Source organism: Culex quinquefasciatus, chromosome 3, assembly GCF_015732765.1.
Source record: "Culex quinquefasciatus strain JHB chromosome 3, VPISU_Cqui_1.0_pri_paternal, whole genome shotgun sequence".
NCBI classification, from domain to species: Eukaryota; Metazoa; Arthropoda; class Insecta; order Diptera; family Culicidae; genus Culex; species Culex quinquefasciatus.
This window is the reverse complement of record NC_051863.1, coordinates 2,328,469-2,344,899: the sequence shown is the minus strand read 5'-3', so window position 1 is coordinate 2,344,899 and position 16,431 is coordinate 2,328,469. Positions and strand designations below refer to the sequence as shown.

Below are 16,431 nucleotides of genomic sequence, written 5' to 3'. Positions count from 1 at the left end.
GTGGTTATAATTATATAAATATTATAAATTCAGTTATGTTTATCATGTTTATAAGCCGCTGATTGGTCCACAAATTTAGGCAATTACAAATATATTTCAAAGCTTATTGTTAAAGGTTTTGACAGATTATTCATAATTCAATGAAAATAGACTTATCATGATTGGAATTTCGATTAATAATACAGCAAAAAGTTTTTTTTTCGAATAGATTTTTTCAGGATAAATTTTAAAACGACATTGACGTTGACTTGACGAGTGACAGAATATCGACAGAAAATGAATTGGGAAGGGTACATCAACAATTAATAAAATTACCGTCAGTGGGGGTGACATTGGGTTTGGGGGGTGAGATTGGGTCAAAGTGATTTTTTACGAATTTTACCATTTCTCAGGTTCTTCTTCAATGAAACTAAATTCTGTAAAAAGGGTTTTGTAGGGGACATCTTTAGATGAATTCGCTGAAAAAATCTCGTTCCTAGAACAAATCCAGTTATTTAGCCAACTGTCTAAAGTTGAGATACGTTTTTAGCCAAAAATGACCTCTCCAAAAATCATTTTTGTAATATTTTTGTTGTAATTGCTCGAAAACTATCCAAATGTATGAAAATCTCCACTTCAAACATTGTAGAATGTAGCCCTCGAACAAGAAACACTGTTGGATGACTTGTTGTTACCATATCGTTGTATTTGACCAGCATTTTAGTTTCGTTTGACCCAATCTCACCCCTTAGAGGAGGTGACTAAGGGGTGAGATTGGGTCAATTTTCAAACTATTGGCATTTAAGGTAGTGTTCATAAAAATCCAACATTTTTTTGGGAAAATGTTAGTAAACTATGTACAAACTACAAATCTACGTTGAAAGAATTTAGATTTTATGCAAATTATTTTTGATAGGTGTATCGTTTTTTGACAAACAATGAAGTTTAATTTGTATTCGTGGGTGAAAATGTTGTTGACCAACGTATGATTTTTGAACAAAACGCATCGACATTGAAGTAAAAATAATCAAAAAGATTTAAAAGAGATTTTTTTTTATAAATTTGAGTTTTTTTATTTTTTCTTTAAAAATTATCAAAAAGTTTGGAAGAAATTTTTAAAAAATTGTTTTCTTTTCTATCGAAAATTATGGATCCTGTTTTCAATGTTACAAAACAACAATGTAGTAAAATTTTCTCATGACTACAAGCATAAATATGAATAAAATATTTTCAAAATTTAAATCAATAGTTTCACATTTATTATAAACTATCAAAAAATAAAAATCATTTCTTTGAAAATATGAGTGGTGTGTATATCTACAGTTTTTATTAAATGACCTATAAGCTATTGTTTTTTATATGTTCGAAAAACATCTAGATATCTGTTCATCCACAACAAAATAATATATGGGTCATTCCATCTCAACTGTGCACGAAAAAGTGCGAATTTGAAAATTACCCTCTCCGATCCTGCTCAAATTTGGCAGAGCTGTTGATACTATCAAAACATGCAAGAATCCCGAATTTCATCCAAATCGGACCACCCCCTCCATTTTTGTACCTCCCCAAAAAATCGACTTTTTGGCGATTTTTGACCAAACCTCCTAGTTTCAAACGACAATAACTCAGGAACCACAAATCTTAGAGGGTCGGTCTTAGACTCAATTTTGAAGGAAATTGGACGTCGAATCCATTTCCGTGATCAAAATTTTGATTAATTTATTTTTTCTACCTGTATTGCGCAATTGAAAACTTTAAACGGTCGTATCTCAAAACACCCCAACTTATTTTTTTATTTGACCTCACCATCGTGTTCCCCGGCCAATTTTACATAAGAATCACTTATCGACAAAAATGAATATGTTTCGTTCCAGAGATATCCAATTTTAAAGTTTTGTGTTTTCGAGATTACCTACATCTGCTTCATTCGCCACATCTGCTAGAAGCACACAGGCGGGCTGATTAATAACTGCTACCTGGTGTTCTGGGAGATGATTAATTTAATTTATATTTTTATAATTTTACGCAAATAGTTATTCATATAGCTAATACCTAGAAATTCTAGTATGTTTGGCAGGTTAAGTCCTCGCTCCTAGTTTCGTCCAATTTACTCATTTGCACTATTTAAACAACAAATTTTGCAAAACTTTTGATAGAAACTTGCTTGTTCACTTATTATTGAGCTATTTATCACTCGATTGAATGCCAAAGCGCTGATATGGCAACAGTAGAGGTACGCTGGAATTAGATGCTGTTCCTCTCTTGATCAATCTATTTTTGTGAAAGGAATATTTATTGGGTAATTTTACGTGTTGTTTCTGTTTTAGAGTACCTCCGAGGCCATGACTAGGGCCTTTATCATGGGCGGTAGCAAAATAGTTCCATTCAGCAAAAACCCCAAAACCTGCTTTATTATTATTATTATTATTATTATTATTATTATTATTATTATTATTATTATTATTATTATTATAGTTTATTAGTGACACTTTACCATAATTTGGCAAATCCGATTTATGATTTAAAAGATTGATCATATTAAATCAATTTTTATATTGTGAGCCAGCTCCATTTAATTAAAAGAATCCAAGATTGATATATGAAAAAATACTGTTGTTCGGACGGTGTCGAAATCATCGCAACTAAATTTGGGGAATTAGCCGCTTTGCAGCTGATCAAACTTTGTGATTTTCTTACATTTTTCAGTTTTATACTTTCCATAAATCCTTTTCCTGCTCCTTGTGATCGTCCTTCACTAGAGTACAACGTATACACAAATTTTATAAATTTTAGTTCATATTTTTTACTCAGTAATGTATCGTGCACTTATTGTTCAGTGTTACTAAAAAAGTAAATCTTTCCCAGTTCCTGAGGGGAACACCCTTGAAGAGTATCGGGGCCGGCATTTATAAAGCGGATTCAGTGGCAGTTTCATTCTCAACTTAATGTTAACATGTTAAGGTTAATGTTAACATTCCATAGGTCGCCTCCCTAAGGTGTCGTGATAAGGTCCAGTTTGTGACGATACACTACCTTCCCTTTACTAAGCAATCAATTCTAGAAGGGAAAAGATCACCAGTTGTGTTGGTCCGAGCCGGGATTTGAACCCCGATCTACCGCTTACGAGGCGGAAGCGTTACCACTGGGCTACGTGGCTCGGTCAAGTTCAGTGTTACTAACAAGATTAATTGCATTTTCCTGCTCGCTCCGTCGGAATCCAATTCTGCCCTTTACTGTGCGCGTTATTGCTCTGTCCTATGGGTTAGCACAGAAATTCACTTCATTCATTGTTTTTGAGCACATTCGTGATTCAACTCCAGTTTCCTGCAGTGTTATACAGTCAATTTTTGTCCAATTTGATAAAGATTATTTATGATGAAATATTATTTCAATAAATGGCCAGGTAGCAGTTATTGATCAGCCCGCCTGTGTGCTTCTAGCAGATGCGGCGAATGAAGCTGATGTAGGTAATCTCGAAAACACAAAACTTTAAAATTCGATATCTCTGGAACGAAACATATTCATTTTTGTCGATAAGTGATTCTTATGTAAAATTGGCCGGGAACACGATGGTGAGGTCAAATCAAAAATAAGTTGGGGTGTTTTGAGATACGGCCGTTTAAAGTTTTCAATTGCGCAATACAGGTAGAAAAATAAATTAATCAACATTTTGATCACGGAAATGGACTCTACGTCCAATTTCCTTCAAAATTGAGTCTAAGACCGACCCTCTAAGATTTGTGGTTCCTGAGCTATCGCCGTTTGAAACTAGGAGGTTTGGTCAAAAATCGCCAAAAAGTCGATTTTTTGGGGAGGTACAAAAATGGAGGGGGTGGTCCGATTTGGATGAAATTCCGGATTCTTGCATGTTTTGATAGTATCAACAGCCCTGCCAAATTTGAGCAGGATCGGAGAGGGTAACTTTCAAATGCTGTTCCGCTTCAGATGGAATGACCCATATTAAAAATGACCAAAAAAGAAATAAGGAGAGAATTTTCGCATTTTTTTTTTAGATAAAATGGATAATTTTTATTAAACAAAAATTGAAAATAGTTAAACAAAAACTGTGCTCTTTCAAAATATCAAGAGAACTTTTCGATAGTCTTTTTGATCTAGTCTAAAAAGGGTTTGTAAATCTTTTAAAATGCATATTTGACAGCAGGAAACTTTTATTCCTAAGTCATAGCAATACATAAACACTTATCATTCAAAACTATTGATTATAAGTTTTACTTGATCTCCTTAATCACATAACTTGCAGTTGATCAAGTTTTATATGAAATGAGATTTTTGTGTTATTTTGTTTCAAAATTGTTATTTATAACAGTAAACATTTACTGTTTTCGAAACATCTTTTTTTCAAATTAATTTCCAGCAATATTTTATCTCGTAAACTTATTAAAACAAACATTTAATTGAGAATTTTCGAACGGAACAAATTCTCACTAATGTCCCACGTATCAATTATTTGTGCAATTTTGATGAAATTTAATGCACATTTTTAATCTAATTTTATTTTAATTTTGGAAAAAAAAACAATTGGCAGTCGAAAATCCAGAATATTTTTTTTTCGAGACTTTTTTACAATTCATAACATTTTAAGGTATTTCTTGATTTTTAATAAAAAATATACCAAAATTACAAATATAAAGATACTCACTTAAACAGAACAAAAAGTGTTGTGAGCTTTTGCATTTTTTTTTCAAGGTAAAGTTCTTGCAAAGTTGATGAACGGTTAACCGTCTCATGGGTCAATAATTTTTAACGATTTTTTACCCGAAAATTTAAGTTTTTCTGCGAGATTAGGTACTATCATTGAAATTTTATATGGCATATACAGATTTATCTGATAACCTGGATATACAGTAGCGTGGTTCACGTTTCTATGAAAAAGACAAAAGTTGTTATTTTCGAGCGCCTCAACCGGAATTCCGTTCTACTATGTCCCCAAAAGCACTCCTGAAATTTTGAGCCGATTTGGTTGGATTTAGTAGTTCCACCATCGATCTAAAGTTTGTGTGGTTTTTGAGAAAATTACTGTGGAGAATGAGCAATTTCTATATCGTAACAGAAAAAATGCACATTTTTTTCAAATGGCTTCATTCTCGAGATTCATATAGATATTGGTCTGGGGAATAACTTTGTAGAACATTGCGAAACGCTGCGAATTAATCCTAAAAGATACTAGTACCTTTAGATAACCCATTTTGGAGGGGCTTCATGGTGTGGGTTAAAACGGGCCCTTTCTCGTTTGTTGCTTTTTCATCGATGGTGCTTTGACTTCTTTAATCAATGTTTATGAAAGTTATTTTTAGAACCAATGCGAAATTTTATTTCAAAACAACCAACGATTGGTTTGGCCTGCGGTGTTCATTCTTTTCGAAGCGGTGTTGTTCCAGGTCGTCAGAATGTTCACGAGACGGTGTGGCCACCGGGGATGTTCCAGGTCGTTAGTACTCAGGACGATGTGGCCTCCGAGGTTGACGGAAAGCATAAAAGACGGTTCGGCCACCGGTGTTGTTGTAGGTCTTTAAAAGTGTTGTTCCAGGTCGTCAGAATGTTCACGAGACGGTGTGGCCACCGGGGATGTTCCAGGTCGTTAGTACTCAGGACGATGTGGCCTCCGAGGTTGACGGAAAGCATAAAAGACGGTTCGGCCACCGGTGTTGTTGTAGGTCTTAAAAAGTGTTGTTCCAGGTCGTCAGAATGTTCACGAGACGGTGTGGCCACCGGGGATGTTCCAGGTCGTTAGTACTCAGGACGATGTGGCCTCCGAGGTTGACGGAAAGCATAAAAGACGGTTCGGCCACCGGTGTTGTTGTAGGTCTTTAAAAAGTGTTGTTCCAGGTCGTCAGAATGTTCACGAGACGGTGTGGCCACCGGGGATGTTCCAGGTCGTTAGTTCTCAGGACGATGTGGCCTCCGAGGTTGACGGAAAGCATAAAAGACGGTTCGGCCAATGTTGATTTTCTAAGTCGTCGAAATGTTCTTAAGACGATGTGGCCACCGGTGATGTTTCTGGTATTGTTGTTTCTTATAGTTAATAGGACGGTTTGATGTTGTAGGTTAGTTAAGGGACTATATGGTCACGGAATTTTGTACAAATCTTTGGACTGTGTGGCCATCGGTGCTGTTACATGTCTGTAGTTCATGGGACCATAAGAAAAGTCTGCTGAAAAGTGTTCCTCCGTTGCACAGCAACCTAATTGTTGTAACGTAGTAACTTGGAATTGTTTGGAATTGATTTCATTTCAAAATTCCATCGTCCTCTGTCCAGTATAGAAGTAAAATGGTCAAGACACGCAAGGAGGCGTCCGTTTCGCTGGTCGGAACTACCGACCCGGAATCGTTGGTTCAACAGGTTAAGCTGCCGACGGTGGGGTGCGTTATGAAAAGATTTTTTTTTTTGTTAAGCTCGTTGAACTCCGTGGTGTTTGCTATAAGTAAAACGACGTCCGAGCTTCTACAAGTGTGGCAAAAAACCACTATTATTTGCCAGATGCACAAGAACGTGGCCAGGACCATACGGAATCTACTTGCAGAGCTAAAAATGGCGCAAAAAGACTCTTATCGCGACACCGAAAGGAAGAGGAAGTGGAAGATAAGGATGGATCAATTGCTGGATGTATCCCTGAAAAAAGTTATCATTGAAGACCCGAAAGTTGCAGAATTTTTAGAAGATCAGAGAAAGGAGCGAAATTTTTCTTTATCAAGTATTAACGAGCCACAGCTGTACAAGAGAACTAAGAACGAACATAAGCACGCAGAAGAAGAAGAAGAACAAGAAGCTACAGGTACTCTATGACATATTTTAACTATTGACAATAATGTTCATCTTATTGAAGATGTTGAACATGATTTCAAGCCACCACCACCAAAAAAGATCAAAAAAATGCAACAAAGAAAGAGCGAACCATCCAAACCGGAAATTATAACGGAGGACGTTGCTGAAGCTTTGGATCGAGCAAAACTTTCCGATAGACAGGCATTAAAGATCATTTTACCGGTTATGGACGCTATGGGCCAAGATCCTGCCGACGTACCAATTTCAAGATCAACAATTAGCCGGAAGCGGAAACATGCGCGAAAAGCCATCGCCCAAAAAATTCGAAAGGAGTTTATTCCGGCTGACCCGATGGTAGTCCATTTCGACGGGAAATTGTTGGAAAATCCGAACGGGTCCGGAAAAGTTGAGCGATTACCGACACTAGTGTCTTGGGACGGATCCGAGAAATTACTCGGCACTCCAGCACTCGTCAAAGGCACAGGTGATTATTACAAACTTCTGAGTAATAAGCTTATTTTTATTTTTAATGCTTATTTAAGGCGAAGAAGGAGGCAAATCAGTTTACGGATTGCTGCGTAAGTGGAAGTGCGATAAATTTATCCAAGGATTGTGTTTTGATACAACTAGTGTAAACACAGGACGAACTAACGGTATTTATATTTTATTTTTGTTTACTTTATCAATTAGAAATTTTGTTTTTTAAGGAGTATGTGCCAATCTTGAAAAATTGCTAGGACGAGAGCTACTCTGGCTAGCTTGTCGGCATCATGTGTTAGAATTGCTGCTATCTAAGGCCTTTTGCATCTGTTTTGGACCCACAACATCGCCGGAAACTAACCTTTTCAAGGTATTCAAAGAAAACTGGCCTCTGTTTAAGAAGAATTCACCGAAACCTATGCGAATCAAAAAACATCATCAAACTTTTCGAGATTCCACGGTGCGAACTCTTAAGTCCATCCGAGAATGGCCGAGGAATGATTATCGCGAGTTGTTTGATCTAACTTTGTTTGCTTTGGGGAAAAGCCGCACGATTTTTTTGAAAGCGCCGGGAGCGGTGCACCACGCGCGATGGATGAGCAAATTGATTTATGCCACAAAAATATTCTTGCTTCGCAAAGAAGGACATTTGATTGGACTAAAGAAAGAAGATGAGAAAAAAATCGAGCGGTTTGTTCTGTTTGGTTCGCTCATCTACACAGCAGCTTGGGCAGAAGCACCACTGGCGACGGAAGCAGCCATCAACGATCTGATGCTGTGGAAGAACCTTCAGTTATTCAAAAAGACTGATTCCGAAATCGGTGACGCCGTAAGCAAGGTACTTGAAAGACACCTCTGGTACTTATCGGAGGATCTGCTCGGCATGTCTCTGTTTTCTGTAAAGGTAATTTAATTTAAAAATAAATACAACATAAAAAATATGTTATTAATCAAATATTATATAGCTCTCACATCGCGAAAAAGACGAAATTGTCAGGGCCATGAAGGCGAAAACCGCCAGCGCCGAAAGATCTGTAACCGGCAGCAAAAGTGTTATAAACACCAAGAACCCATGTTTGGCCGACTTTGCAACCCAGAGATCTTTGTTGTTTTTACCAAGATGGAGATAGAAGCATCATTTATGGAAAGCCCATCAGCGACATGGCAGCAAAATTTGAACTTCCAGAATGGCGAAAACGTGTGAAACAACTGATGATCGTTAATGACCTGGCTGAGAGGGGCGTCAAATTGTGTGAAGAATACTGCAAAATTTTAACCAAAGATGACGAAGAGAGAGAGTTCATTATGCAAGTTGTTGAGAAAAATCGAAAGTCCATCAGCACAGATTGCACTAAAAAGGAACTCATGCTTGCATTGAAGAGTGCATGATTTATTACCTAATCTTTAATTGTTGACCTGTTAATTGTTGAAGTTTGCGTTCAGTTATTGAATTAAATCATTAAAAATGTTACGAAAATAATCAAAACAACACAAAAAAAGTCTTTACTTCTACAATGATAATAGTCCTAAACTCTATCCGAAAGTCTTGATCTCATCTACACCCTCCCAGAGCATTTCAACCGGTGGTCCTATCGTCCCATGCACTAACACACTTGACACAACACAAAACCGTTCCATAAACATTCCGACGACCTAGAGTAACTCCGGTGACGGTCCTGAGTACTAACGACCTGGAACATCCCCGGTGGCCACACCGTCTCGTGAACATTCTGACGACCTGGAACAACACTTTTAAAGACCTACAACAACACCGGTGGCCGAACCGTCTTTTATGCTTTCCGTCAACCTCGGAGGCCACATCGTCCTGAGAACTAACGTCCTGGAACATCCCCGGTGGCCACACCGTCTCGTGAACATTCTGACGACCTGGAACAACACTTTTAAAGACCTACAACAACACCGGTGGCCGAACCGTCTTTTATGCTTTCCGTCAACCTCGGAGGCCACATCGTCCTGAGTACTAACGACCTGGAACATCCCCGGTGGCCACACCGTCTCGTGAACATTCTGACGACCTGGAACAACACTTTTAAAGACCTACAACAACACCGGTGGCCGAACCGTCTTTTATGCTTTCCGTCAACCTCGGAGGCCACATCGTCCTGAGTACTAACGACCTGGAACATCCCCGGTGGCCACACCGTCTCGTGAACATTCTGACGACCTGGAACAACACTTTTAAAGACCTACAACAACACCGGTGGCCGAACCGTCTTTTATGCTTTCCGTCAACCTCGGAGGCCACATCGTCCTGAGAACTAACGACCTGGAACATCCCCGGTGGCCACACCGTCTCGTGAACATTCTGACGACCTGGAACAACACTTTTAAAGACCTACTACAACACCGGTGGCCGAACCGTCTTTTATGCTTTCCGTCAACCTCGGAGGCCACATCGTCCTGAGTACTAACGACCTGGAACATCCCCGGTGGCCACACCGTCTCGTGAACATTCTGACGACCTGGAACAACACCGCTTCGAAAAGAATGAACACCGCAGGCCAAACCAATCGTTGGTTGTTTTGAAATAAAATTTCGCATTGGTTCTAAAAATAACTTTCATAAACATTGATTAAAGAAGTCAAAGCACCATCGATGAAAAAGCAACAAACGAGAAAGGGCCCGTTTTAACCCACACCATGAAGCCCCTCCAAAATGGGTTATCTAAAGGTACTAGTATCTTTTTAGGATTAATTCGCAGCGTTTCGCAATGTTCTACAAAGTTATTCCCCAGACCAATATCTATATGAATCTCGAGAATGAAGCCATTTGAAAAAAAAATGTGCATTTTTTTCTGTTACGATATAGAAATTGCTCATTCTCCACAGTAATTTTCTCAAAAACCACACAAACTTTAGATCGATGGTGGAACTACTAAATCCAACCAAATCGGCTCAAAATTTCAGGAGTGCTTTTGGGGACATAGTAGAACGGAATTCCGGTTGAGGCGCTCGAAAATAACAACTTTTGTCTTTTTCATAGAAACGTGAACCACGCTAATATACAGTTGACTCTCTGGCTGCCGATCTTCTTGATATCAATAATTCTCCATCTATCGATGAATTCTTCAATCCCTTCAATCTGCATACTTCAATTATCTTCATTCCTCGATATTTTCCCTTGCTTGTAGGATCTCTTCCTAGACGGTCCCTTGGATTCTGTTTCATTTAAAAATCTCTTCCGGTTGTCCGGTTCATTTCACTTTCTCATGGCTTGCATAGACAATTTTCTTGGCGAAACGAAGCTTTGAAGGGTGTTTGACATTAGTTTGTTTTTGTTTGATAGACGTTGCCATGATTCTCTCCTATAGCTGGGTGTCAAGAAAAAAATATTTTCAATCGAGCCTTCATTTTGCATCGTTCTGTAAACTGATGATTCTCTTCCTCGGCGGTCCCTTGAATATTGACAACCAGAGAGTCGACTGTAATAGAAAAGTCAACTTTGTGAGGTGTTTTATATTACAGTGGACCCTCTTGCTGTCGATCTTCTCGATATCAATATTGCTCCAGTTGTCAATAAATTTTTCAGTTCCTTCAAACAGATTGCTTTGATTTTTCGTTCTAAATTTGACGCCTCCCACTCTCGATGGTCCCTTCAATATCGATAACGAGAGAGTCAACTGTACAAATTTACATTACAACATTAATAAAGACTATTTTCAAATTTTTAATTGACAAAACAAGTTGCTGGTTATTTTGTAAAATTAACAACTCACACAACAATTCCAAAGCTCAATTGAAATATATTGTCGGTGTTACTTAAACAAAAAATTTCGTTCTAATAAAACAAATCGATTGCCAAATTTGCAGAAAATTTCTCACGGGATTTAATGTCAAAATAAGTGCTACTTATTCTTACTTCTCGCCAAGCTCGAAGAACCCACTCATGAATAATTCCAGCAACAAAGTGATATTCTCCACCGAAAGAACAAAAAATCGATTTCAAGCCAGGCAGCAGCAGCAACAATGGCGCAGAAAACTCTGTGAAAGCCTTTCCATGTGAGAATCTAATTAGTCACGAGACTCGAGGGACGCGTTCAACTCGATTTCGCGCTATACGCTCTCCATTCTGTAATATGCCAACTTCTCCACCCTCCTTCACCTTCAAACTTCCACCGCTACTGCCTTACTGAACCAGGTCAAGGAGGTGGAAAAATTGCCAAAAAAAAACTTCCATCTAGAACTACAGCAAAAGCCACACGTAATTAGTGCTTTCAATTAGTACACATAAAAATAAACTTTAATGGCACACTACTTGAAAATATTCTCGCAGAGCAGTTTGGGTTTTTGGGACGTCGAAAAGTTGAATAAAAAAAACTCTTCTATCCAACCATCCGGAGCACCGAGAAACGGAACCAGACTTTGGGGCCATTAAGTTTTAATCAGCAAATCTGCTCCCTCAAACCAACCATCCCCAATCCCCCTCCCCCTTCAATCACGGAGCTCAACAGGGTCGCAACACACAATATTTTCCAATTGTTTCGAGCGGGTAATGAAAATGAATTTCAACCCCCCACTCTTCCTTTCGAAACTCATGTCGTCGTTGAAGTCGACTTCTGTCGTACTCATCGCTGGGAGATGTGGGACATGCGTTTTTTGAGGGGGGCCGCCCGGGTGCGAGTACATATTTAGCGTTCCAAATAATTTTATAAGTAGACCTGCCGCAGCAGCAGCTCAATTTGGTCTCATTTGTGAAATGGATAACGCGGGTTGCTGGAAACTGGGGCGAATGGTTGACTGAATTTGTGTCAAAGGATTCGTATTGACGATCATTAAATAGTTTGTAAAAATATATTTTGATGAAATTATTCTTTAAAGTAGATTAAGTGAAATTCCTAAAACCGTATTTTTTTATATAAATGTTTAAGGGGTTCCAAATTAGCAAATTTTGAGTCACTTAAAAGTACGGATAGTTTTTTTTTCAGAGTCGTACTTTTTTAAAACTATAATTATTTCATAATTGAAAAAAATGTTGTAAGGTAATAGGTTATAGGTAAATCTATTGAAAACAATTCAAAATGCATTTTTATTGATTGAGCATTAGATTGATTATTGATAAAACTAACCCATATTTTTTTCTATTAGGGTAATTCTCCGCCAACTCACACAGCAGTTGCCCCGACCCCTCTTCGATTTGCGTGAAACTTTGTCCTAAGGGGTAATGATCACGATATTCGTGATACCCTTCCATTTTAACATGCGAAAACAGCGGTGTTTTTCAATAATTTGCAGCCTGAAACGAGATAGAAATTTGGTGTCAAAGGGACTTTTATGTAAAATTAGACGCCCGAATCAGAATTCCGAAAAACGTATTTTCATCGAAAAACACTAAAGTTTTAAAATTCTCCCATTTTCCGTTACTCGACTGTTTTTGGAACATGTCATTTTATGGGAATTTAATGTACTTTTCGAATCTACATTGTCCCAGAAGGGTCATTTTTCATTTAGAACAAAATTTTTCATTTTAAAATTTCGTGTTTTTAGAGTGTAACAATGTTCTGCAAAGTTGTAGAGCAGACAATTACAAAAATTTTGATATATAGACATAAGGGGTTTGCTTATAAACATCACGAGTTATCGCGATTTTACGAAAAAAAGTTTTGAAAAAGTTGGTCGTCATCGATCATGGCCATTCATGGTCACCCGCGACAGACACGGACGACGAAACAAAGAGAAACGCAAAAGTAACTTTTTCAAAACTTTTTTCGTAAAATCGCGATAACTTGTGATGTTTATAAGCAAACCCTTATGTCTATATATCAAAATTTTTGTAATTGTTCTCTACAACTTTGCAGAACATTGTTACACTCTAAAAAATAACCCTGCAAAGTTAGAAAAAACACGAAATTTTAAAATGAAAAATTTTGTTCTAAATGAAAAAATGACCCTTCTGGGACAATGTAGATTCGAAAAGTACATTAAATTTCCCATAAAATGACATGTTCCAAAATTTTTTACAGTCGAGTAACGGAAAATGGGAGAATTTTTAAAACTTTTTTATTGTTTTTTTCGATGGAAAATACGTTTTTTCGGAATTCTGAGTACGTCATCAAATCGGGCGTCTAATTTTACATAAAAGTCCCTTTGATGCCAAATTTCTATCTCATCACCGTTTCAGGCTGCAAATTATTGAAAAACACCTCTTTTTTCGCATGTTCAAAAATGGAAGGGGTCGTACCGCCCCTCCGTCACGAGATATCAAAAAACGGACCTCGGATTCGTGATCAGGGACAAAAGTTACCCCTTAGGACAAAGTTTCACGCAAATCGAAGAGGGGTCGGGGCAACTTTTCCCGATTTCGTGTGAGTTGGTAGAGAATTACCCATTATCAATAAATGGTTAATGTTCCATGAAATAAATTGGAAAAATTCAAATGTATTAGCCGTTTTCCAATGCATAATAGTTAAGATTCTGTGAAGCTTTATATTTTTTTTTATATTGTTAAAATTCCAAAATTAGAGTATCGTTTCAAAATGGTCACAATTTATGTTTATCTCTTGAATCAAAATCTCATGAAATCGAACGATTTTGTAGAGAATTGCTCAAAATGAACTATTTACAATCTTTGTCTTTGTTTTTGTCCCCCTCCCCTTCCTCAAAATGAACTCGAGTCGGAGAAATTTTTAGATTTCTTTAAAACTAATGATTGTAAAAAGTGTACAAGGCATTTTCCAACAATTTTTCGTTGTAGCTTTGAATTTCTGACTCGTAATTTCAATTTTTATATTTTTTATTTGTTTGCCGTACCCCCTCCCCCACCCCCCTTTCAAACTTTGGGTAGAGCCGAAGGACAAAAACTTTTAAAAAATATTTGCATCGGCTTAATTAAGGAAAAATAATGTTTAAATAAATTATAGTAATTCTATTTTTGTAGAAAAAATGATTGAGCATCAGATATCTTGAAAGTTAAAATAAGTGTTCTTATCACAAATGATCAATATTTCAACGATTGAAAAAGCTTTTGTTAGGAGAACTTTATTACAATATTTGATTGTTTTTAGATGTTTTTTATTAGATTTTTGAAAGCAAATATTAAATAAATTTGTGGACAAAATAAAATTTAAGATAATGAGTGAGGAAATTAGTTTAAAAAATTGGAAATTTTCATGTGTTTTCAAACTCAATTTCAAAAGTTAAAATGTTCTGTAATTTTCAATGGCATAAATTTTATCTTAAGTGAGGAAAATAATTATTTCATTAGAGCAACACATGTCTCATGGTGAGAAACATTGGAAAGTGATAAACATTGAATAAAGAAGATAATTTGCGAAAAAAATTGTGCACTGTATTCCGCCGAGGAATTGAACCCCGTTCTATCTCATACCGTGAGAACGCATCACCGATCTGCCAACGGAACCAAACCACCGTGCTGAGAGGCAATCTCTTAGAACGTGATCTGTTTCTAATGGGTAATCGTATGACATTTGTTCCATGTCTCTGACGCAACCATAACACCAATTCTTTCGCTCTTCTATTATGTCAATTTCTCTCTCTTTCCAGTGGCTCTCCGAGATCCTTGTGGATCAAGTATATTTTTAGAAGCATTTGTGTCGTTGTTCATTAGGGTCATTGGGTGAATACTGAACACCTCGGTATGAGATAGAACGGGGTTCAATTCCCGGCGGAATACAGTGCACAATTTTTTCGCAAATTATCTTCTTTATTCAATGTTTATCACTTTCCAATGTTTCTCACCATGAGACATGTGTTGCTCTAATTTATACGGTTACCCTCCTTCTGGGTCAAAAACTCAAAATTACTGCGAAAATAAGCCGGTGGCTTTAATCCACTCAAATGTTGTCAGTGTTCAAGTAGACAACCGCGTTTATACGTCGCATTTGGGTCGAGGTGTTCAGTATTCACCCAATGACCCTAATGAACAACGACACAAATGCTTCTAAAAATATACTTGATCCACAAGGATCTCGGAGAGCCACTGGAAAGAGAGAGAAATTGACATAATAGAAGAGCGAAAGAATTGGTGTTATGGTTGCGTCAGAGACATGGAACAAATGTCATACGATTACCCATTAGAAACAGATCACGTTCTAAGAGATTGCCTCTCAGCACGGTGGTTTGGTTCCGTTGGCAGATCGGTGATGCGTTCTCACGGTATGAGATAGAACGGGGTTCAATTCCTCGGCGGAATACAGTGCACAATTTTTTCGCAAATTATCTTCTTTATTCAATGTTTATCACTTTCCAATGTTTCTCACTATGAGACATGTGTTGCTCTAATTTATACGGTTACCCTCCTTCTGGGTCAAAAACTCAAAATTACTGCGAAAATTATTTCATTCTTCAAAATATTTTCAAATGGCATCAGATATAATTTATGTATGAAAAAAACTTTTATGGGACCATCCATAAACCACGTGCACACTTTTTGTAAACCTCAAACGCCATCGTAGACAATTTCCATACAAAATATCATTTTTTAAGAAAATTATGCACACAAAAGCTTTGAATTGAAAAGGTGATTTTTTAAATAATTTTTTTAAAGCAAATATTCAATAAGTTTAACATTATGATATATTTAAAAAAAAATACGTTACGAGGAAATAAGCTTCAAGAAATTGAAATTTTTCAGTGATCTTTATCAGAGTTTTAAAAGTTTGAATGATCAGGATAGGGCGTCCAATTTTCCCGGGTTTTGAATTTCCCGGGAAACGGGAAAACAATTTTCAAATCCCGGGAATTCCCGGGATCCCGGGAATTTTTTTGAACAGTCATAAAATCTATGTTTTCATTAAATTTGTAATGTTTTTAAAGCTGACAATCATAGAATTAGCTGAATACTGTTAATTGGTGATAATCTTTACTTCAATCTAAACAAGAACAGCAATTTTTAGGTAGTTTTAAAATATTAAACATGTTTGTTTTTTGTTCTTTGTTATGCTTTGGATTTTTAATGAATCATAATTTTTAATCCCCTGTGATTCAAATTATTTCATATTAATAATCACAAAATTCTTATTAATGTATTTCTTTGATTATTTTTATGAAAAGACTACAAAAGCTAAACAAATTTCATTGAAACTGTTAAAAAAAATAAAACAAAAATTAAATAAAAAAATAAATAAATAAAATTTTATGAAAATATTTAAAGCGCTAGGCATTTTGTGGATCCGTAAACTAAAATTTTAATAATTTTCCCATGTAAGCCAA

The 16,431-nt window shown here is 36.8% G+C and overlaps 2 protein-coding genes across 3 annotated transcripts in view; both read left to right on the top strand.

The window, feature by feature from the left end:
* The window catches only part of LOC6048806 (nephrin), a 249,070-nt gene that overhangs the window by 125,286 nt on the left and 107,353 nt on the right, over positions 1 to 16,431 (top strand). The gene's annotated exons all lie outside the window — the stretch shown is intronic.
* Positions 6,149 to 8,405, top strand: LOC6032571. Its single transcript, XM_038260506.1, has 5 exons — positions 6,149 to 6,773; positions 6,825 to 7,247; positions 7,306 to 7,416; positions 7,471 to 8,147; positions 8,209 to 8,405. Exons 1-5 carry the CDS (start codon positions 6,269 to 6,271, stop codon positions 8,371 to 8,373), a joined length of 1,881 nt encoding a protein of 626 aa, XP_038116434.1. The 5' UTR covers positions 6,149 to 6,268; the 3' UTR covers positions 8,374 to 8,405.